Source organism: Toxorhynchites rutilus, chromosome 3 (assembly GCF_029784135.1).
Source record: "Toxorhynchites rutilus septentrionalis strain SRP chromosome 3, ASM2978413v1, whole genome shotgun sequence".
In the NCBI taxonomy this organism is placed as follows: Eukaryota; Metazoa; Arthropoda; class Insecta; order Diptera; family Culicidae; genus Toxorhynchites; species Toxorhynchites rutilus.
Genome location: NC_073746.1, coordinates 135,379,517 through 135,404,381, shown reverse-complemented (window position 1 = coordinate 135,404,381; position 24,865 = coordinate 135,379,517). Strand labels below are relative to the sequence as shown.

The window sequence follows — 24,865 nt, the reverse complement described above, 5'->3', positions numbered from 1 at the left end:
CTCAGCAGCTCAACAGCTCAACAGCTCAACAGCTCTTCAGCTCAACAGCTCAACAGCTCATCAGCTCCACAGCTCAATGGCTCATCAGCTCAACAGCTCAACAGCTCATCAGCTCAGCAGCTCATCAGCTCATCAGCTCTAGCTCCGTAATGAGCTGATGAGCTGCGTTTTTTTGATTGCAAGCCGATCCGAATCCGCTCACTATGATGAAGCGATTCGAATGAACAGCTCATGAGCGGATGGCACATATCTAGTTCTGCTTTCGCATGGGACAGTCATGAAAAATTGTTTGCGTGTGAATGCGTCCAAGCGAAGCAATATTAGCATTTGCGCATGCGACTTGGTGCTCCCGTGATGCAATCCAATTGACGAATTTACACAAAGCTGAATCAGCTCATGCGACACTTACATTAGAGTTCTGAACCACAAAAGTGATGATGTTTGTTTATTCTACGCACTGAAAAGCAAGAATCGGTCGTGATTAATCATTCTATTTCTATTTAGATTCGTTTTAACCATTAAATGTCTTCAGCAAGGATGGTTCCAATCGTATCAACGAGCGCTCGTTCAATTCTCTTATTTGATTCATTCAACGCACACAATAATATGTTTTAAAACACTGATGAAACAGAAAACTGACGTGTCAACGAAAACACTGAATGAACACAGCGTGAGAGTCATCGTTTGGTATTTGTGCGCGTGTTCATCGATGCTAGCTTGTATCATTTTATGATTCGTTCGTTAGTTTCTGCCGTCGCTTTACTTTCGTTTCCTGATCCGATTGGGTGCTTAGCCTCCGAGCTTTGGATCGAATCGCTTTGTGATAGACTGGTGTCGCTCTCAGAAAAGAATTGAATCGCAAGGCAAAAATGCGATGCGATGAAAATATAACTTTTCGATGTGCTAATGCTCGCAGGTGCGCACCTAACAGTTGTCGTCTAATAACTTTTAAAAGGAAAGCCAATAGGGTTCAGTTTGCTTACTAAATAGTAACTATATATAACCTTCGTAACGCAATCTATAAATGCTTCGAGTTTTGCTTGTCCAATATTTATTATAATACAAATGGTCAAAAGCGAATTTTTGTCCAATAGTGGAGGCACAAGTTCGCAGCCTATGGGGCCATGCACTTATTGAAATAAGCTTTTGAGATAACTTGTATCAAAAATCTACAATTTATCATTGGTAGCGAGTGAAAAAATCATTAATAACGTGTGTAGGCATCATCCAAGTTGATTACTTGCTGGCTAGACTGATTTGTTGTAAATTTCGAAAAGGCATACGATGCATCCTCATGAAGCTAGATCTCGTCCCTCTAGTTTTGTAACCTGGTTGTATCCACGCTGGACTTTGATGGCTTTCGCAAAAAACACCAAATCTTTGAAGAAATCGTTTTGTCCAATGGTCTGCAATGGATGATCAGTTTCTCATACTGCTCACTCTCGACTAGAGATGAAACGGAATGTTGATTTTATTAAGTAAATAAGTAAATTAGAAGGAAATCTCTCGGTAAACGTAAAATAACTATGATTTGCACTGACTTATTTGTACAATGCAGTATCTTAGCCACAAATTGACTAGCGCCCCATGGGGGAGGAATAATGTTTTGAAATTCGAAAAAAAAACATTGCCCTGTTACAGCTCATGAACCAAAATATTATTCAAATGATCAAGCAAATACAAGCAAAAGCTTGGCATCCAGGAGCTAAAATGTTGTATAGTGTATTTTTTCGAGGTAATAATTTTTTTTTCAGGAAGTCCCATTCGTAAATTTGAGATGACCATTCTCATTGGCACTCTAATGCACATCGTTACTCATGAATTTATTTTTAAACCAAAATAAATAATAATTTTCAAGAAAGAAATTAAATTAAATTAAATCTATTCTGCGATAATATCGTAACATATGAAGATGCGAAATAGACATCTTTTGAGAATCCAATAAATCAAAGGACTATCCAAGCGGATTCAAAGATTAATCACTTATTTTGTATTCTTTGCAACAATCTCAACACTCCTACCCCAACTTTTCCTTTTTCTTACTACATCCATGATTATTCGAATGATCATATGATGCACTGTTGATAACTATTGAATTAAAACATACTAAAAAGACACTGCTCATCCTAACTACATCCATGTTTCATCAAATTATCATATTAGGTATGTTTAAATATTAAATCGATGTATTCATTTAAATTTGGAATTGCCAACGTATATAAATTTACTGCAGATAATCGAAACCAGTTGTATAGACCAACCCCTTTTCCAGCTCTCTCCTCTATCTAGCTTCGTACAAATTTGTTCAAATAACCATATTTATAAAGTATATTAACAAATTGTTCAAAACTTTCAATAAAAAAAATCAAAACCAAAATACTCCGGATGGTCGAGTCTAAAATTCCGGATAATCGAGTCCGACCTGTGCTTACTCTTTCTTAACTTATATTAAAATTATTTCAATATAACCCAAAAAAATCATAATTGTAACCTTTTCTGTTATTAAGTTCTTAACAGAAAAAAAGCTGTTCAATATTCCTTGCAGAATACGTGATAATCTATTAATATGTGTTCTTCGCCTTAACTCAGTTTTTAAAGTGATTTATTTCATCCTCTTTAAAACAAAATTATTGATTGTCGGTCTGGGAGACCATTTGCACGAGTATATTAGGGTTAAAAACGTTTTGTTGGGAGAAGTAATGGATACAATCTGGAACGTAACGTTATTTGATGGTGTGAAAAGTTCTTTCGGACTTACATTAGAACTTCATTTCTTTCCTGAAGAAACATTCCGCAAAAACTGAAATATGTATATTCGGAAGATTACTGTATAGTATTTATTTTCCATCGATTGGTGAAACGCTATACTCCATGCGAAAACTGGTAAATATTGACCATCCGGATAACATAAAAATTCTTGCTATCAATTTCATATCATATCTGTGTGTATATTCTCATGCACCAGACTTTTTTATTCGATGTTTTCTTCTTTACGTTACCGGTGGTCCTGTTTTTTTTTGGTCGTTAAAAGTTACTTGCTGGCGGTTTTCCAATGTCCTTTATGCTGCTATTCTTCGGAAGCAAACTACTGTACCACAAGCATTTACAAATCATAACATCTTTTATCGCATATACAATTAACCCACATTAATCTAAAATATGTATTACACCTGATAAATTTAATGAATAAGTAGGGGACATTCAAAAACAACTGATCGAATAAAAATCGGCGCTTTGTTCCCTGCTTATAAATATTTGTACGATATGCATCATAATATACAGACATTTGCTGCATTGGCCCTTAAAACGCTTGCTGTCGGTATGATAATTGTTCAAATGAGTATAATCACGGGAAAATTATCGCTTGGCGATCCTTCTCTGTCTCATCCGTACACAAATCCGATCAACGGAGGAATTTGAAGATAAATTCTGATTTTTCTAAAAAATTTGAACGACAAAAAAAACAAAACATCATCATTTTACTCGCTGCGCCATCTGGTTGTAAATCTAACGTAAATTCGTCAATAGAATCAGTTTCTGTTCTGCTTTCGCATGGAACAATCAGGAAAAATTGCCACATAACGATAACAATGAAATGAATCTTATGCAAGATTATGTAGACTTTATTTAGTTTTCGCCGTGAAGTGGCGCCCTCAGTTTATATTCTGCGCATGGAGTGATCATGAACAATCTCGTGTTATTCTCACGGAAACAAAAATGAATCATGTTTCAAACATCTTCAGTTGCTTTTATAAGGCCACTCAAATTCCATCGGTTCGTTTCGGGACCACCAACAAGTTCGAACGAGTTGAATTTTATGATAATAACAATTCCATACTTATACTCATAAAACCACACACTAACAAGAAAAACATTCAGCAATTTTTCAAAATATTCATTCACTCATTCATTTAGACATGATTCAGATGCAATTTCAAATAAATTATTACCGAGCCAACAGTAGTCCTACGTCTACCTTCCGGTTGTATCACAGATGTAACCCACTTCTTGTTTTTAATCAAGCTGCTTGATAAGTTTAATTGGATTTACTATTGAGTTGGTTAGCAAGAAATGTTTAGAAAACAGGATGAAATCGATTTTTTATTTCCCGGTATTTCAAAACACGAAAGTTGAAGCTTCAAAATGATATATTAGGCTGTCAAAAAAGTCCTGCGGTATTTTTTTTGAATTTTCATTTGTTCATAAAATTAGTTATAATCATATATATAAGTCAAATATGCGCCGGTTTGTTCGATGACTTGTTCTCAACGAGATGCCAACTTCATAATACTCCTGTTATAGAAGCTCGCTTCCTTATTGGCAAAAAACTCGGATAGCCAATTTTCACAGGCCTCTTTTGTGGCTAGCTTCTGACTACCTAGCTCGTTCGCCATGGACAAAAACAGGTGGTAGTCACTTGGTGCAAGGTCCGGACTATACGGCAGATGCAAAAGAACCTCCCATCCGAGCTCCCGGAGCTTCTGGCGCGTCACCAAAGAAGTGTGTGGCCTGGCGTTGTCCTGTTCGAAGACAATGCGGCCTCTGTTTATCAAAGATGGGCTCTTCTTCATGAGTGCTACCTTCAAGCGGTCCAGTTGTTGGCAGTACAGGTCCAAATTGAGCGTTTGGCCATAGGGAAGCAGCTCATAATAGATTATTCCTTGACAATCCCACCAAACACACAGCGGAACCTTCCTGGCCGTTAATGAGGGCTTGGCCACCGTCTGAGCCGCTTCAGCGGGCTTCGACCGCGACCGTTTGCGCTTCACGTTGTCGTAAGTGACCCACTTTTCATCGCCAGTCACCATCCGCTTCAGAAACGGGTCGATTTTGTTGCGATTCAGCAGCGATTCACATGCGTCGATACGGTCAAAGATGTTTTTTGCGTCAACATGTGTGGCACCCATACATCGAGCTTCTTTGTGAATCCAAGCTTCTTCAAATGGTTAATAACGGTTTGATGACTTATCCCCAGCTCTTGGCCGATGCTACGGCTGCTACTATGCCGGTCTTTCTCGGCTAATTCAGCGATTTTGTCGCAATTTTCGACGACAGGCCTTCCGGAGCGTGGAGCATCTTCAACGACCTCTACACCAGAACGAAAACGTTGAAACCATCGTTGTGCGGTGGAAATGGAAACTGTATCGGGTCCATAAACTGCACAAATTTTATTGGCAGCTTGAGATGCATTTTTGCCTTTGTCATAGTAGTACTGTGAAATATGTCGGATTTTCTCTTTATTTTGCTCCATATTTGTGACACTATAACTCACGAACGACTTAACCAAACAAAACACTGTCAAGGACTATATTATAGCGCGCAAAAATACCTTTCCAACAATGAATACAACTAGAACTACGCGCTTACAACGACACCTCACGGAAATACCGCAGGACTTTTGTGACAGCCTAATATATCGCATCTTCATGCGTTGATTTTTTACATAGTTTTCACATTTCGAAAATCACCTAAAAATTTTCTTCGCTCTCTGTACAACTAAGGCTTTCGCATTCACACGCCACGTGCGCGACGTAAACGAGGAACATTGAAAATGATGATGAGTTAGATGATGATGATAAATGATTAAGTTAATTGACAAAAAAGTAAAAGGCTCTGAGCCTAGGATCACGGACGGAAGTTTGACGTAGGACTGTGATTGTTCAGAGCGATTGTTTTTTATAAAAATGTAATTCTTTTCATTGTTCAGAAATTTGCTAGTTCGACTCTTTTGAAACTCCAAATAGTAGCCCTGAAAAGGGCCGTTTGTTATATGTACTCATAACCGTCAAACGGCTTGTAACGAACAAAAAAAGAATATTAGCTTCTCGCAGGAAGTGCAACTGTCTAACTGAAAATGATTGATGAATATCAGTGTGACACATAACAGGGTGGAATGGTAGATGAAGTGGATCGGTAAACAGAAGAAATATACCGTCATTGATTACACTGAATATGAAGTTTATTGGGAAGAAACAAAACACAAGTTGAAAATACTTACAATTTCGTGATATTTTGAGGTAAAATACACATTAAATTATAAAGTTGCTTTATTTTTAATGGATAGCTATGGTATTAGTCTTATTCTAAGGCATCGGGAGCAGTAGCTTTTTCGGTGAAATAATGTTCGTTTGCAGACTATCACAATCAAGTCGTCTTGGTTCTACTGTTCATTCTATCATAGGAGGAATTGAGTCATTGAGAATTATGAATATGAGTCATGATGATTATTATTTATTCATTTCGTTTCATTTTTGTGATGCGATGTAATGCCCATCTCAATAAATCCACGCATGATAATCGCTGCCATTCTCCTAGTATTGATCATTTTATTGTATCATTGATCTACTATCTTCAACTGGACTTATCTATAACAGGGCGTAAGCAGCTATGCATCGATAATTGATGTCATCTTCAATTTGAAGTATTGCTTCTGCTGTTTAGCAGTCCAGTTAGCGAGTAAAATTCGATAGCCGTATTGATTTTCCGGCCCACTTATCGAACGATCACTGTATGGGTGACACTTTCCTCGTTGCTTTGGTGAAATCTTGCTTGAAATTTGAGTGATGCATCTTACATTTGATTACTACTACATGTTTACATTCGAAAAAGGTCTTGTAAATTCGTTTTATAGAACGAATTATTGCACACAATTTTGTGTACCATACAACATTCATGGGAACGAAGTTGAAATAAAGAATGCATAATACAGGCAAACCTTTTTTTTGTGCGGGGATAGGGACCGCGCAAAAAATATCGCAAAAAAAAATCGTGCGAAACTTCACCAGTAGCTTTAAAAAATCGTGTTCGATACACAATTTGAAAAAAACGTTTTTTTTGGTAGATAGGGACCGCATAAAAAAGTTTCCCCCAAGAAAATAACTCAAATCCACACCGTTCACCGTTCTTTGCTTCCACTCGCAAAACATACCTCTTTCATTTGTTAAATTGCTCATTTGTTTTATTATTTTTACTTTTGATGTCTCAGGCGAAAAAATGGCTGGATAAATTTGCCGTCTAATGGTATACGAGGTAAATGACGAGACTGCGCGCCTGAAGGGCGCCCTAGAGGGGTGGGAGGAAAAACGAATAGTGCGTTCGGTAGCTTGAAGTTGTAAGGTGCATACAGTGCTTAATAATTGTAGATTTCTTCTTTTCACAGTTGGAGTGCTTGTAACACTGTCATGTAACGTTAATATGACTAATGTCGTGTTCCAGGCATTCCAGTGCTCGAACATGCCCCATACTCGCCAGATCTAGCCCCATGTGACTTTTTTCTATTCCCCAAGATCAAATCCGTGTTGAAAGGTACCCGATTTCAGTCCTTGGAAGAGGCGAAGGAAAAAGCGACGCGGCTTTTGAACGCCATCACAAAAGAAAAGTTTCAGTACTGCTACAAACAATAGAAAAGGTGTGTGAGGAGCCATGAGGAGCATATTGAAGAGGAGCATATCGTTGTTTCGTAATTTTTAAAATACAACCCTTTTTCGTAACCAGTTTCGTTGTTTAATAGTATATCATAATATATATGGTAGAAAAGATTCTGAGTAATGTGCATTTGAAAACTCTTAATAAACGTTACATTTTTCGTAGAGTTACCCACCTATATAGAAATCAAAGACGTAGTCCTACGTCAAGAATCGATTGGTCATCTAAGATCCGCTGCTCCAAGATAGCTAAATAATATTCCGGTCGAACATAAATGATCTACGATTCCCATTTGACTATAAAACACGCAAGCTCTTTGGGCCTCAAAAATTCCTACTATAGAATAAATTCTCCAATTTCATTCCATTCATCTGCGGCCAAGTCTTGAGCATCACCCTTTTAATTTTTCAGGTAACCGAAGTAATTGGATATGGCGTTACCCAAAATCGGCAAGTATTTTTTTTTGTTTAACGAAATTTATTCACAAACAAAAATATTTTATTGTCACTGTCAGTTTGGATTGAATATTTGTCGTGAATCGCACAGTTTACACATATGTTACAATTGCGCTGTCTAGTACAAATTCGAACAATGTTAATTCAAATTCTTCCTGGCGAACATATTGCAATGGGACATACACGAAGAAAGACGTTGCATATGAACAGAAGAATACAAGAAACAGAGTGCGGTCCACTATTTTGCTGAACGACTTCCAGGTTTTCCTGTTTTCCTCGTGGTCTACATTGGCGCTGCGAGCAAGTTCCGTTTTCTGCAATACAACACATAAGTATTCTCGTCAGGTGATCTATCATGTACGAATCATACCTTGTACTCGACATTCATATAATCTCCAGCGAAAATCAACTCCCCAAATTTGTTGGTGGCTATGGTGCCCGCGATCAAAGTTACAAATGCCGGAGGGTTGCATTCAATTCGCTTCAGTGATGTTCCGATCATTGAATGTATTACCAGCAGAGTCGTTATGATCAAGGAGTTGCGGAAGAAAATCACTGGAAAGGCATGAGAGCTTCAGCGAGGGAGCTATTGACGCATGTAATTGAGTGACATACAAATTCCAGGTACGGTTTCGCCATTGTATGGGACAGCCCAATGCATCTGCATCATATACTGGAAGTGACTGAATACAGACACAGTGAGGAGAAGTTTCCGCTCGATGGAATCGGTATCGAGCCATGTGAGGAACAGATTCAGAAATACTATCACTGGAACAAAGATTAATCACAGTTGTTGGAGTGTGAGCTTATGGTGATACATACGCAAAATGGGCGTCAATAGCGCCGCCAGATGGAAACTCGAATGGCGTTCCATGATGTAATCATATATGAGCACCGGATAAGTCGCGTTAGTCGTTTTTCCCATCTGTGACTGTTTGGAAAATTTTGCCGAAACCATCCGCCATTGGCTATGCGCATTGGCTTGCGTTGAAAGGAGCAGGCTGGCTTCCGAATGAAAATCCACTTCGGCGGCCGATTCCATCCACGCTCCGTAATAGAGACGACACTTTTGAGAATCTAGCGGCCAATTGGAATAGTCGGAATTGCATCGGGCCGAGAAATCACACGACGGGATGCAGTCGACCGTTCCGTTGTTACGTACGTGACAGCGTGGATTCGTACAGGATGCTTTTGTGTCCGGTTTGTAATAGCTGCGTTTTGGGCGAGGGTTGTCGAGAATGTTTGAATTATAAAGTGAACACATTTGCGATACTTACGATGAAAACAGTTGTAGATCAGGTTTCCAGATTTCATCGGTATTAACAATCAATTTTGTTATGTTTTTGAAATCCTGTGGATTCCAGATAAGGTGCTCGTCCTTCCATTGCTGAATGATAGTTTAGCATTAGATGCCGGTAGTCTTTGAATGTTCCTCTATAACGACGCTTACTCACCATTAAAAGCATTACGTTGGCCCTGAGAGTCTCGTAATCTTCGTCCTGTAAAAAAAGATCGGAATGGTAAAAGCTGCCATTGGTTATTGGTTATTTAATAAAACCTGCAAAACTCACATAATCATGACCCATCAAAGAAAGTGTGACTGAAACATCAACGGTTGTCTTGGGGTCCTTTACAGGCCGGGATCCCGTGTCATAAGAACCACACAGCAATTGTTTCTTCAGGCGGCCCTCGTCGTGTTTTGGTTCCTGATCGCAATCGATACATTCTGCAGAGGTGGTTTTGTGAATTGATTACACGATACTATTCATTAGCATAACATTTACCAGACAATTGAGAGTAACAAAGTACAATTAGTATACACGATGTAACATATTTTGAATAATCTGGATACGGCATCTCGGAAAAAAAAGAGGGATGATTCTGGCCAACGGTTGAATTGAAACTGGTTGTTGTTGATCCCGTCTGGAATCGCAGAGCACTAAAATGTGAACAGATAGGAATTTGGAGCTAGTGTTTAGATAAACGCCCGCTCAATTATCAGTGTGTTGCTCAAATCGAAATATTCTTCTTGCAATGTAGTGTATCAGTCAGCCAGCATTATTACGAATAAAGGTTTGATCATTCACCAACTATGCGGAAATGGGAATTGGTAAATTTCTGCCAAATGATCAATAACCACGTCTTTTTGATATTTTTTTTATGGTTCACTGAGCGAACATTACCTCGTTTTTATTCAAATTCGAAATACTTGCCCAAATACATGAGTATTTTGAAAATAGAAAAAAGGCAGTATGCACAAATAGACAGCGCTTTTTTCATTATAACATTGAATGACTAAGAGGTACTCGCGTTGTTTGTTCTTTTTGTTGAATAATTTTTTTCCTTATTGAAAATCAATTTGAATCAAGTATATATTTTCTTCTTCTTAAATGGCACTAAGGTTCCTAGAGGAACTTCGCCGTTTTAACATAGTATTACTTGCGTCATTTTTATTAGTAAATAGCTAACCCGGCACACTACGTCCCGCCCAAAATTTATTTTTCGTTATCGCATTCACGTTTTCATGTTCATGGGTCCAATCGCAGAACTGTTAATTGATTGATCTTCTTATCTACCCATTAAAATTACCTTCACTAGAAAATTCCGAGTACTTCTAGCAAAACTCGTCATTATAATATCAGATTATTTATAGACACAATTCTCGTTCAAGATTTTTCAACCACTTGCAAATAACATGTTTCTCCGTTACATGGAATACATGTTTGATACAGAAAATTTGATAGAATAAAGACAGCCCTTTTTTTTATCCCTTTTGTTTATTTTAGACTCATTAGCATTTTAGCTGTAACAGAGCCGAATTTTAATCGTGAACATGTCACATGTTTATCATATCTATAATTAGCACATTACACAGATGCCATTTGCCAGTATTCCCTTCTATACCATTGCATATGGTACACATTTACACAGTAGCCTATTTAGGCGTAAGAGTTTTCTATCTGTTCTTCCATTATCCAGTTAGACCGAACAGCGGAGACAGTTGATTGATCATTGTTGAGTTATTTATAGAACAGCAGCCCGATGTGTCTTGCAGAGCAGAGCAGTTGTATGGATTAATCGATCTTATTTCGACCATGGATCGATCTCCATCACTGATGATTGTTGCGTGCGTGGACGTAGTTATTCTGTAATAACACAAAGATGGTCAATGAGGGCCCTGAGTTTTGAACTCACGATCGATCGCTTACTAAGCGAACGCGCAACCCATATGGCTACGGAGACCCCCAAAAGACAGCCCTAAATCGGACAATTTCTTTCTCGAGTTTTGCTATATTGATAAATTTAAATTGTGTTGATAAATTCGGCAATCCATTTTTATTCATATAGATAGAAGAAGCTATAGGGGTGAGTTTTATTACATTAAAATCAATTTCCACTTTCGAACAAAGATTAATTTCGTTAGCGCAAAGATCAAATGGACTAACAACGCTTGTCACTATGAAATTGTAGAACATATTCAGAGTTTTCCGAAAATTTTCAATTGTCATGTTTGGTTGGAATATGTTTGATTGAAATATAGGTATTATTTTTATGGGATCCCCTCTTAGAGAGGGATGGAGGAGTGTCCAACCACCATAGAAACATTTATTGCACCCCAAAACCTCCACATGTCAAATTTGGTTTCATTTGCTTGAATCATTCTCGAATAATACAGCAATTTGTGTTTCATTCGAAGGCAACGTGATTGACCTTTTTGTAACTGTCGCCATATTGAATTTAGATTTTTCATAAACAACTGTGTTCTACTAGTCAAGCCCTTTCATTCGATGCCCAGATTGATAAGGTTTTGAAAAAATGTATGTATCGCCGTTTTGTGGTAGCGACTATTCAAATTTAGATTTTTCATAAATAACTGCTAGTCAAGTCCTTCCATTTGATACCCATATTGATGGGGTTTTGAGAAAAAAATTGTTAGTCCACCATTTTGTAGCGGACGCCATCTTGGTAGATCGTGGAACACGCAGTTTGTTTATTTTTTTTTTCAAAATACATTTACATACATTTAGTACACCACAAGATCTACTGTTCACCATGAATTCAAAAATATTTGTATAATATTATTAAGTGTACGAAAATTTTATACCCGGGAGAGTTCATCAAATATCATAACATCTTTCACAAATAAACCTTAGTCGAGCTCTTTAATCTGATGGGTATGTCATCAATATAATAATATAGTAATCCTCAATGCATAACGAGCACACATTTCTATTTGCTTAGTCTTATTAATGAATCCTTGAAATATATTTAATTTTTTGTAAATACATCCCTCATTTGATAAAACAAATTTACACTGATTTACGAAAAAAATTGGCGCGAACAAAATTGAACGAAAATGTTGTCAACCTCAAACAGCGGCAATTCGACATGCTAGGCTACTTCCAACAGGTTGAGTCAACCTTGTCAACTGGTTGCCCCGTGTGCGGACTCCCATTTGATTTCACATGCTTTCAACCTTCGTCAAGTTGAAGTTGGTTTTCAGTTGACCCGTGTGCAGACGGCCTTACTCTCCCCTTGGAAGATTTTCGAGGATCAAAGAATCAAAACTTTGAGCGCTTTGAGGCACCCCTAAATTATAGCCGATTGAGCTGAGACTTTGCACAGGTCATTTTTTGGGCCTATAAACAAATTGTATATGGTCGGTTTTTGAAATTCGATGATGATTTTTTTTTCATACATCCATTGCCACCCTAATATAGATAGATAGATACTTCTTCTTCTTTTTGGCTTTGAGAGGCTTTAAACTTTTCAGTTCATTCGCCTCTAGCTCTGAGAAGAGCCGTTGAAAACCAGCCTTGAATAGGCTGGTGAAGATAGATAGATAGATTACACAGTAGCCATTTTTGGCGTAAGAGTATTCCTATTCTATTGATACACATTTTTATCCATTACACAGTAGCCATTTAGGCGAAAGAGTATTACTGTTCTATCGATACACATGTCGCCTTTTTTCGGAGTGAGAATATTCGTATTGTTCGAATTTTTCACAGTTGGACCATACACAGAGGGTCTGTTTATATGAGGCTTCCACTATTGTGTGTGAAAACCTGTTTCTGTGCGGTCTTTTTTTATACGATTTTTTTTTTTACAATTTTTTTTTGTGCGATTTTCTGTTCTTGTGCGGTTTTTTCTGTGCGATTTTTTGTGCGATATATTTGCATATTTGCCGAAGTTATCGTCCATTTAGTTTTTTTCGATATTTTATTTGCATTTCAATGCGAAAAAAACATATTTGCGTCTAAAACATTAATTTCTCAAAATATTCTCATCCTTCCATCAAATGCACTATGATGCACTCGACATGATTATTAATAGCAACAAGTTTCCGCAAAGAAAAAGTTTTTTTTTTCAAATTTTGTACCGAACACTATTTTTTAAAGCTACTGGTTAAGATTCGCACGATTTTTTATGCGACTTTTTTGTGCGGTCCCTATCTCCCGCACAAAAAAAGGTTTGCCTGTAGTATCATTCAGAGCTCGGCATAGTTATATTCAACTGAGGATAGTCAGCCGCCTGTGAAGAAATTCCCCTTGATATTCGATTGGAAATGACTTTTGGCTTCTTCACGCAGTTTCTCTGTCAACAAGACTCAATAGTCAGTCGGGCGTTTAGTCGCTATCTCGCTCCACGACTCGACTATAAACCGTCCATTAATGGTGCAACTGCTTTTTTGCATCAGAAATCAAGTTTTCGTTTCACTTTATATGGACGTAAAAATAAGATTAATAATAAGTGTACGCGGGTAAAGAAATTCATGTCCGGGGGAAGTAGAAGTGTGGAATGAAGTCAGTTGAATGAAGAGGCAGATTTGTATTCATTAATCACGTCAATTAGAATAATCGTTGGCTAAAATAGTTCTTCAATCATCCTCGCTCTCAACGTTCGTCAGTTTATTTTCTAGTCAAGTCAAATTATGTTGTAGTGCTTGCCGAAGCGAAGCGACTGAGAGGAGAGTCGATATTCATTTTTCATCTTTGAATATTTCGTGTCCTGCTCGTGATTATGAAACTTATTCATGATGATCTCCTCGAGCTCCGTTGTCCATTGTAAATACTATCAATTACCAATGCAGCAGACCGTAATGTGAGCAGTAAGGGGCTGGGATTACCATCACATAATGACCAAGACCATGAAACTATCAAAAACAAATACAATCAAAAATTACAAAACCCAAATTCATTTTTTTGCAAGTGTAGTATTTTTTCAATTCTTTAGCGTCAATTGAGATGATCGATATATCAGATCATCTAAATCGGTTTTGTAGTTCGAAATTCTGGATTTTCGAAAAAAGTCATTTTTGGAAGATCATTTTCGGACCACCCTAAAATGGAAATGGTTACCCTAACGAAAAAAATAAAAAATACGGGTCTAATGTTTTGCGATAAAGAAAAAAAATAACTATAAGATTTCCATGAAAAGTGGTAGTTTTGTTCTTTATTGCAAAATATTAAACCCTTTTTTATATTTTTTAGTTAGGGTGACCATTTCCATTTTAGGGTGGTCCGAAAAATCATTTTTTCAACCTGTTCCTAAAAATGCCTTTTTTTTCATTCATAACTTTTGAATCACCGATTTAGATGATCGACGTATCAAATTGGAGCCAATGAGCTTTTTATAAAAAATATTAGACTTGCAAAAACATGGATTTAATTTTTGTAATTATTGATTGCAGTCACTTTTTATTCTTTTTATGGCTTTGGACTAGAGGGCGGTATTTTTTTTTTTTTGAAAGATGAGGGATTTTTGCATAATAATCTCGACATCAGAGATATATTTTTCAACTACACGGGACATGTTCAATTTTCCTCTAATCGAAAGACAAGTGTTCCTGTGGCCCATAATTTTCCAAAAACAACCTTTTTCAAGGCTAAGATCGAGAGTCCTGAAGAAATACGAACAAATATTGAACGGATGTCGCAAGAAAAAGAGTGGTAAAGTGCAAACCAGACATTTTCATCGTCATTTTACGGTGCTTTTATTTCGAGCGAGGAATTCAAATATAAACTCATATCCGAGTAGGCCTTCCAATCTATTGGGCAAAATATAGAAAAAATAAGAATGGATCGAGAATAAAGTGTGATATTCTTGAAGAACAATTTTCGGAATTATTTTCTACAATCTATTAAACTTATAAATTCATTCCAATAACATACATTGGAATCTACCGAACACATTAGATTCTCATCAGAAGGTGATCGCTTTTCATTGTACTTTTCCGGCTTACGATTGCTTCCCGGATAACTAATTTTCCAAGCCAGCGAAAAAAAAAATCTAGCATATTATCATTTAATTGAGCTGTTCGTCTATTTGGTTTATATTGGGGTTTTTTTTTGTCTTACGCAAGACAGAACACCAGCAGCATCAGCGCATAGGCAGTGAAGATTCCACAGAAAATCATACGATCGAAGGGCTGCACAAACTCGCTCCAGTTCATTTGGCTGAGATTGGCTTCTTCGTCCGAATCAGCGTGATCGATTATGGTGGCATCTGTCGTCATCGGTGAGTTCTCCACGTGGTTTGACATTGCTGCTTCCGCCGGCTCAGTGGTCGATTTTATTAAATAGTTATCGAAGTTGATGTAACCGATTTGGATAAACGGTCTGATCGTGACATTCTTCCTGATAGCCAGATGGATTGTTTGAAGGACAGGTGGAACTCTCGTTGCTTCACGTTTGTAAACCTTTTCCGAGTAAACTAGCTCGCCTATAAGCAGAACTGTTATCGCCGACGAAGCCAAGAGGAGATTCGCCAATCCGAGTGCTGGTTCCATTTTGGTTTTCGAATACCAATACAGGATGAGAGTGTAGGCCACATGCAGGGCTAGCGAGGTCAGGTTCATCATGGCTCGAACAGTAGTATCAATTCGAAACCACGTTATCATGAGATTCAGAGCAATCAATACTGGAAAAGTGTTAGATTAGTATACGCACCGAACATCATCATATTTCAATAACCTTACAGAGTATCAACAGAAGAAAGATCATCAGATGTGGTCCGATCATTCTCCCCACAACTATATCCATTCTGAACTCGGGATTTACCGAATTGTTCACGATGGCCATCTGGAAGGACGTAATTTTGTACGGTAGGACTCCCGTTACCGAGTAGGAAAGCCGTCGCTGGAAGTGAAACAGTGAGAGCTGGTTGATGTCATACTCTGGTGTGAATATCCTCAGCGGACATCCCTTTGTTTCGAAGGCCCAATGGCGGGAGTTGTCCAGGCAATCGATTTGGAATGTGCACAGCATCGTGAAGATTACCTCTCCGTCGGAGCTTAAATAGCACTTAGACTGGAAACAGTGATTGTTTCCTTGAACGCGGGACCTGTAAATGAAACTCGTTTTTATGAACGTATTTTGAGGGAAGCGGAGGGCAAGCCATACTTCAGCAGAGATTTTGCTGCCAACTTTGGTGTCCATATGTATTGTTCCGATACGGACAGTGTGTGGATGTTCCCATTATCCTTTTTGTTCCAGTGGAGGAACGCGTCATACCATTGCTGTGTGGGGAGTGAAAACACCTCTTGTTGTGTAAAGCCTGTTTCAGTTATAATTTGGCCGCATAAAGTAGGACATCTCTCAGCATAAAAACAACGTACCAAAAAGGGAAGGATGTCACTTTGTAGATACATGTACAAATACATGAAAATTATTCTTCACTGTATTGGTTACGTTGTTCTTCTCCTTTTCCATTTGAGCTGGTAAAAAGGAAAGCGTAAAAGTAGGTAGGTTCAAAGTTGTTTACCCGTAAGTTGAAGATTTGGCAAAGGAATCTGAAGTTGTGGAGAGAAGACAAAAGTTTTCATCACTGGGGCAACAATGAATGGAAAAGTTTTAAGTATAGAGAACAGGTCTCCGTCACCGTTACAGTCGGGATGTCGTCAAGTGGTATAAGGAGAACAAGATCGATTTCATTGAAAAAATATCAATCCCCAAATTGTTCGGATTTTCGTCCCATCGACAGATATTGGGCAATTATCAAAAGCAAACTGAAGAAATGTAGCAAAACCAACTCAAATGGAAAAGTGGTGGGACAAGATAGCAAATACGGTTACTAGCAGTATTGTGCAGAAAACGATGAGTGGTATCACACGAAAAGTTCGAAGACTCATCCGAACAGCGGACGAATAATTTTCATGCATTTTTCCCTTGAAGTTTATTTAAAAACCTACTAAATGACATCAATCACATTTTTGTACGTTATTTGTATTTTTTATTTCTACTTTATGCGACCAAATTACAACTGAAACAGGCTTTAGGAAAAAAAGTTTAGCTGTTCCACCGCAAATGATGATTTTTTTCATAAAATCAATTTTTGTGTTTTTTATTTGACTCAAATTTTGCAGACGCATTCTTTGTGACCAAAAAGGAAAATTTGTATCATCGGTTCGCCATTTTGACTCTAGCCTTATTTTTGAGAAAAGGTTGATTGCAAAGATTGCCTGAATATTATGACAGCAGATGTCTACATCCTAGATGGCAACCTGAAAGAACCGCTTCGGAAAATTGGCCTACGAAGCAGTTTCGTTTTCCAACAGAACATTGGCCCGAAGCATACTGCTTAGAAGACCAAAGCCTATTCCCGTCCACGCAAAACAAAACCCCTTGAATGGCCACCACAAAGTACTGATCTTAACCCGATTGGTCATTCTCGACAACAAAGTGGTGAAAGATGGTGTCACTAGTAAGGACACTTATTTCACGGCTCTCCGGAAGGCGTGCAACCGAATCGACCATCAGCACCTCCAGAACTTTGTCGATAGTATGCCCAAACGTCTTTAATAGGTCATTGAAGCTTCAGGAGGCCACACTAAGTATTGATGCTTTTAACTTTTTCGCTTTTATTGTGTGATTTGTTATTTCTCGAACTCGGGCTTTTATAGTTGTTTTCTATGTTTATTTTACGTACTAGTAAAAAAAATGTGGCTAAATATATGCAATGAAAAATGTTGTTTTTTTAAAATAAAGACTCATGAAATTGCTATTCTTACTTAACAAAATTATTTTTTATTCGAACAAAATTGAGAAAATCGTTATGAAATGCTGTTTCCAATACTATGTAAACAACACTTTGTTTATATCGCTTCAATATCGATTGCTAACAATACCGCACAACTTTGGCTGTCATAACATGAGGAAACGAGGGGTTACTCAAAGGTTATGAGTGATTTTAATATTATTTTTTTGGTGGCGGGCTTTTATTTTTGTCAACGCATATTGGCAAACGTTAAAGAAGTCATGTAAGGGAGTAAACAAAATCTAACATAAAAGTAAAAACTTGCTAATTACTTGAAAGAGTAATAGTCAACAAACAATTCTATGAAATTGCGGGAGATGGAGATTGAGCGGTGATGCAGTCTAGACGTACGCGTTTGTGCTCATTGTTTACCCTTCAAGTGTCGGTGTTTAGCGGGAATTTCGGTCCAAAAATAAGTTAATCGCGTGTAAAAATGTGCTTCCTACGGGAATTTACGGGAATTAAGAATGAAAAATGATATATTCAGCAGAGGTTTTTCTGTTCTTCGCGTGTGTTAGTGCGATCCCGGTCTCTGCTCGTTTGGCTACGGTGCGGTTCTCTTTTCGTCGCGTGTTCATCTTGTCTATATGTATTTGAATGAAACCAACTGCTACATAATACGTGATGAATAATCTGGGTTTTGTTTTAATCCTTCATGGCAAAAGTGGAATTGTTTTTTTAAAAAGCTGGAATCAATTAAAGTTGGTATAATATATATGCAATATAGTGAATATCAGTAAAAGATCTCTGGTTCTAGCTAAATCCAATTGGAAACCGATGTATAACATAGTACCGTGTACAGTGTATTTTTTTCAGTTTGTTTTTCGTTTGTTTTTTTTCATCGCGAGTGTATAGATTTTTGGTTGACAGTTAAACCTATTTGGTGTTCCCATCGATGTTCTGGATCGCAAAAAATCAATTTTCATATATTGGAGCGAGAACGAAGAAAGAAAAATCATTTGGTGTTATAATGTTTTACTTTGAATTTTCTGGTTTCATTTATGTTATATTAACATTATTTGACTTCTGTGCCCAGGATTATGAGTCATCGGAGCATGAATAGGTGTGCGTATGTGTGTGTGCATACTCTCGGTTCGGTTCGTTATGAAGAGATGCTCAGTTGCTATCACCTATCACATGTCGCTCAAAGAGATTCATCGCCGTCACATATTAAAACATAAAGATGAATCAACACATGATGAATCACTAAGTACACAATCGGTTCGATTTGTTTATAAGAGATATTTCGGTTCACTTTATGTATTTGTGTTTGTGTTAACTTTGTACTTAATATCCAGTAAAGGAGTATTGTTCTCATCAGAGTTAAAAAGTTGAATAGTTTTGAAGCTTTTTCGAAAATTTGAGCGCTTGGTGTCGAATTGTGAAGACCCACACACCAAACGCCCCCCTCCCCCTCCCTTAGAGAGGGGAGTGGAGAATCTAACCACCATAGAAACATTGATTGCACCCTAAAACCTTCACGTGTCAAATTTGGTTTCATTTGCTTGATTAGTTCTTGAGTAATGCAGAAATTTGTGTTTCATTTGTATGGCAGCCCCCCCTTAGAGAGGGGGGTGGAGAGTCTAACTACCATAGAAACATTTATTGCACCCTAGAACCTCAGTATGCCTAATTTGCTTTCATTTGCTTGAATAATTCTCGAGTAATGCAGAAATTTATGTTTAATTTGTATGACACCCCCCCTTAGAGAGAGGGAGGGGTCTCAAACTATCACGAAAACCATCCCGGCCGCAAAAACCCCTACATACCAAATTTCATGTTGATCGGTTCAGTAGTTTTCGAGTCCATAAGAGTCAGACAGACAGACAGAAATCCATTTATATATATATATATAGATAATAGCCCCAATAATAATCTAAAACATTGCACAATGGTCCAGGAGATGTATTTAAGTGGAAATTAGCATTCAGAGCTCGACAGTTATTCTCTAGACAAAAACTGTCTTCGACAAAGTTGTTACATACAACAGAGCACTCATTTTTATGTTATCTAAAATAGGATGACCAAAATTGTCGATGAAATAAAAAATATAACATTCTTATCTTTAAAGATAGAGGTAAACATAGTTGGACAATGTTGTAGTCCCACTTATTTGAGACATCTTTGTCGAACAAAGATTTTTCTATCTCTTGAAATAACCGATATAGCGCCTTTTTTCTAAGTTACGTTAGGGTCACCATGAAAAAAATGTTTTTTGCTCTTTCTTTTGTATGTCAAATTCTACATACAAACTGTCTTCAGAAGACTTTTAGAACTTTCTAATACAAACATTTTGCGATGCGGAACTTGTCAATACCTCAACTTCGCTCAAAATTATTGATATTTTTTTCCCAAAAAACACGCTCTTTTCATTTGTTTGTCATTCTTTCTGGGGCAAACATAAAAAATGTTTGTTGGCGGAATTTGAAAGAACAAATTTCACTCTATATAATACGTGGTTTTCAAAACTATGTTATTTTTTGTGTTTGAGTAAATTAAAATTGAAATCATGAGTTTTTGGGTAAAAAAAACATCAATAACTTTAAGTAGGAATCAGATATTGACAAGTTCTGCATCGCAAAATGTTGGTATTGATAAGCTCTAAAAGTCGTATGAAGACAGTTTTGATGTAGAATTTGAAATATAAAATTTACGACAAAAAAACCCGTTTTTTCATGGTTACCCTAATGTAACTTAGATAGAAAGCGCAAGAAACAACTGTGTGCGAGATATTTGTTCTTTAGACAAAAACTGTCTTCAACAAAGTTGTTACATATGATAGAGCGCTCATTTTTATGTTATCAAAAAAAAGGGTGACCAAAATTGTCGATGAAATAAAAAAATCTAACTTTCTTATCTTTATAGATACAGATAAATATAGTTGAACAATGTTGTAGCCCCAATCATTTTAAACAACTTTGTAGAACAAAGCTTTTTTCTATATTTTTATATAATCGATTTAGCGCGTTTTTTTTGTAAGTTGCATTAGGGTGGCCATGAAAAAACGGGTTTTTTTGCTTTAACTTTTATATTTCAAATTCTACATCAAAACTGTCTTCGTACGACTTTTAGAGCTTATCAAGACCAACATTTTGCGATGCAGAACTTGTCAATATCTTAATCCTTCTGAAAGTTATTGATGTTTTTACCCAAAAACTCATGATTTCAATTTTAATTTACTCAAACACAAAAAATAACATAAAAATCACACATCACGTAGAGTGGAATATGCTCTTTCAAATGCTGTCAATAAACTTTGTTATGTTTGCCCCAGAAAGAATGACAAACAATTGAATAGAGCGTATTTTTTTGGGAGAAATATCAATAACTTTGAGTAAAGTTGAGATATTGACAAGTTCTGCATCGCAAAATATTTGTATTAGTAAGCTCTAAAAGTCTTCCGAAGACAGTTTGTATGTAGAATTTTAAATATAAAAGTTGGAGCAAAAAATAGCGTTTTTTTTTTCATAGTGACTCTATCGCAACTTAGAAATAAGGCGCTATATCGGTTATTTCAAGAGATAGACTTTGATGTCTCAAATGACAAAGATGTCTCAAATAACTAGAACTATAACATTGTCGAACTATGTTTACCTCTATCTATAAAGATAAGAAAGTTAGATTTTTTATTTCATCGACAATTTTGGTCACCCTATTTTTAATAACATCAAAATGAGCGCTCTATCGTATGTAACAACTTTGTCGAAGACAGTTTTTGTCTAGAGAATAACTGTCGAGCCCTAATTGCTAATTTCCACTTAATTACATTTCCTGGACCATTGTGCATTGCGGAAGACACCAAACCAATCGGACTAACCGGTACTTCTCAAAAGTAAGGCCAGAGTCAAAATGGAAAACTGATGATACAAATTGTCCTTTTTGGTCATAAAGAATGCGTCTGTAAAAATTGAGTCAAATCAAAAAATCCAAAAAAATCGACCTTTCAATTCAAATGGAATCGCTCAGTTATCACAATAAAATTTACCAACCATCGAGAGTTCAACTGTGATTTCGAGTTTCACATTTGTGTTGTGCATCTGAAATAAAGGAAAGACATATAAATTCAACCTTGACGATGTTTATCCTGTTACATAAAATATTCTCAACATAACTGTGGGGGCATTCAAATCATGAAATATCAATCCCAGTGGATGTGCACAAAAAACTTATTGTCTTTTCGAACAATGCAGTTTACATTGAATTGCACTTTATCTTGACAATGTCGAACATAACAACCGCATCACTTTTATGCTATAGACATAGTCGGTAACAGTCGTCAATTGTTCTCTCGAGTCTACTTCTTCAACGAAATTGTCCAAACAATTGTCGGCTATTCCATTAAATTACAATTGTATAAATTAGTGTGTCTACACAATACACAGTCATGGCACGGTCCCACATATTCATAGGAGGTCAAAATGTCTATCGCGCCTTGTGAGTACTGTTTGTAGTAAACTCACGAGACATAATTTACCCACTTGTGATATGTTGATTGAAATGCTGCTAGACCGGGAGGAGCCATTGGAAAAACAATCAATTGCTTCGAGCTTACTATCGTCTACATTAGTTCGATTGATTTTGAAAATACCACAGGTGTAGCAAAAAGGTGAGAATGACACTGTAACCAGTACTAAATGTTAACACCACCTATACGATATATTCAACTCACGGAGAAATCGAGATGAGTCGGAAACCGATACCTACCAACTCCACGTTCATAACGTCCGCTCCGATATACATTGCCACTCGATCCTGTTGGTTCTTCACTGGCCTTTGGTGGATGTTGTATCCTGTTCCGCAAAGCAGTGCATGCTTCAGGGTCGCTTCTGAGGAATTTCCTTTGTTCTCATTGTCACAATCGAATCGCGCTGCAGAATCTCCACGAGAGAAGAAAGCACTACTTTAGTAACTATCCAAAAATAAAGTAGTATATTCCCATACCACCACCTGCAATTCCGCCAGGTAAACCGAAGATCCCAAAAGTGATCACCAGAAAGACGGCTCGGTGCCGATGGTTCAACATTTGCGCTCCCTGTGTAATGTCTCGGAGAAAATCAACTCTTCCCGCTCGGATACCCTGACTGGAGAGTACTGATTATGGTGATTTAGATGAAACTGTCCTCCCGTTATCAGATAAAAAGACTTCTCAATTGATACACATGTGTCTAGTTCTGGTGCAGTGCTGGTGTGACGAATACAAAAATAGCGAATAGTGCTCTAAAACTGCAGCATCTCCAAATTGACGTCATATGAAATGGCACATTGTTCGGCAGAATGCAATCGTATTCATCGCATATGCATGTGACAATTCCACTCTGAATCTGCCATCGAGACAGCTGCTGAATGGAATATTCATCCCAATGGATTAGCGTGTAGCGCATTTGTGTGCGGGTGGAAGTTTACTACCTCGGACGTGAACACTATATATGCGACAGAATGTGAACAATGTGGACCACTGCATAAGATGCATACTTTCACTCGACCTATATTGCCGGGGATGCATCACGTGTAAATAAATTGAGCCAGTTGTGTCGCGCTAGATGAGCATATATTGTTCCCAGACGTTCGATGTTGTATATGGAAGAGAAACCATTTCGGTGACAGCTAAACTCTACACCTGAACCGGAAATAAGATGAACTCGTTGACTGTCGACATTCAGAACCGTGTGGAGATCGGATATTGTGATGCAATAAGACATCATATGAGTATTCAGAGTTCAGAACATACATTATCTGAGATGGTATGCGTAATAATAATTAATTTTATTTGCAGAAATATATGAACTTCCTAAAGACAATTCAACATTTACGGTAAGGCAACCAGTAGTACATGGGATGATCGTAGTAATGAACTCAGCATATTGGTATTAACGGTCGTCATAGCTGTTGTTATTTAGGGGAACCTACCCTAAATCTGTATACTATTAAATTTATTAGAATGCATTTGTATTTTGATCAATACTACACTCTACAATACTAACAACTCTTTTGATTTCTACATTTTGTCAATTCTATATTCTGTCAAATTGTGGTTTTAAATCTTCTCGCTGAACATTTTTCATTTTTTTCAAGTTGGTACTACTGTCAGGGGTCTTAATATCAATTACAGCGGCATTGAGTACAAGTTAATTTTTTTTTCGCTCGGCTATTTTTGATATGGATAATTCGATTGGTTAAAGATATTGTGTGATATTTTGTGTTGCAAACAAAATTTCTTGTGCCGTAACTTTGAAAATGTTGCAGAGTACATTTGGCGACACAACAATATCGAAAACATGGGTGTATTAATGATATAAGGCCTTCCCGGCCGTCTTTGAATGCCTGAATGATGAACGATTTGCAATGTCAAGAAAGACCTCTTCAATTGATGAAAACATCGACAGCATAAGAGGAATGGTGCTCGGAAATCTTTATTTAAGTTTGAGAGAGCTAGCTCGTGAATAAAATATCACTCACGAGACCATTCGACATATTTTGGTTAATGTTTTGGGCATGAGAAAAGCACGACCACACCCAAACTAGCGCTGGTAGAAAACATTTCATCTTTGGTAGAAATGATGCCATTTCCTGTGCTACAGAGTCAAATGCGCAAATAATGAGCTGTTTTAAAAGCTTAAAAATGGTTTGTATGTATGCGAACAGACATCTCTTTCTGTTTTCTTTTCTCATTTCATTTAGGATTGTGCCACAAAAAAAGTCCATACGACGTCAATGGGGATCGAACCAATGCCGGCTGGAATGCAAAGCTATTTTTCACGATCGCACTAGCCATATAGCTGCCAGGGCTGTTATATGGAAGCGTGATAATATTACACCTCATCATAAAATGAATTTGGAAAGTGTTTTCTAAGAGAATGAAGAAAAACATGAAAGAGAATATATTTTTCTCTGTCTTGGCCGTGTATTTGGCAAACCATACGAAAAGCTTTAATTTTTTTTATCCCATT

The 24,865-nt window shown here is 37.2% G+C and overlaps 3 protein-coding genes across 4 annotated transcripts in view; 1 reads left to right on the top strand and 2 right to left on the bottom strand.

The window, feature by feature from the left end:
- Nucleotides 1-7,932: 7,932 nt before the first annotated feature.
- On the bottom strand, nucleotides 7,933-9,791 carry LOC129778498 (neuronal acetylcholine receptor subunit alpha-2-like). Its single transcript, XM_055785423.1, has 8 exons — nucleotides 9,665-9,791; nucleotides 9,452-9,606; nucleotides 9,335-9,379; nucleotides 9,158-9,267; nucleotides 8,703-9,091; nucleotides 8,496-8,648; nucleotides 8,251-8,435; nucleotides 7,933-8,194 (listed from the first exon to the last, which is right to left on the bottom strand). The coding sequence occupies exons 1-8, from the start codon at nucleotides 9,735-9,737 to the stop codon at nucleotides 7,973-7,975; spliced, it is 1,332 nt and encodes a 443-aa protein (XP_055641398.1). The 5' UTR covers nucleotides 9,738-9,791; the 3' UTR covers nucleotides 7,933-7,972.
- Nucleotides 9,792-15,007: 5,216 nt separating this feature from the next.
- On the bottom strand, nucleotides 15,008-23,100 carry LOC129777576 (neuronal acetylcholine receptor subunit beta-3-like). Of its 2 annotated transcripts, none has more exons than XM_055783936.1 (6): nucleotides 22,860-23,100; nucleotides 22,623-22,786; nucleotides 21,908-21,955; nucleotides 16,286-16,401; nucleotides 15,862-16,226; nucleotides 15,008-15,803 (listed from the first exon to the last, which is right to left on the bottom strand). In XM_055783936.1, the coding sequence occupies exons 1-6, from the start codon at nucleotides 22,939-22,941 to the stop codon at nucleotides 15,238-15,240; spliced, it is 1,341 nt and encodes a 446-aa protein (XP_055639911.1). In that variant the 5' UTR covers nucleotides 22,942-23,100; the 3' UTR covers nucleotides 15,008-15,237. The 2 variants fall into 2 exon arrangements, with proteins under 2 accessions (XP_055639911.1, XP_055639910.1); XM_055783935.1 differs by having other exon boundaries at nucleotides 22,623-22,795; nucleotides 22,860-23,095.
- LOC129777577 (neuronal acetylcholine receptor subunit beta-3-like) overlaps nucleotides 22,451-24,865 on the top strand; it is a 10,312-nt gene continuing 7,897 nt past the window's right edge. The window contains exons 1-2 of the mRNA XM_055783941.1: nucleotides 22,451-23,633; nucleotides 23,692-23,729. The gene's annotated coding sequence lies outside the window, so the exon portion shown is untranslated. The remainder of the gene's footprint in view (nucleotides 23,634-23,691; nucleotides 23,730-24,865) is intronic.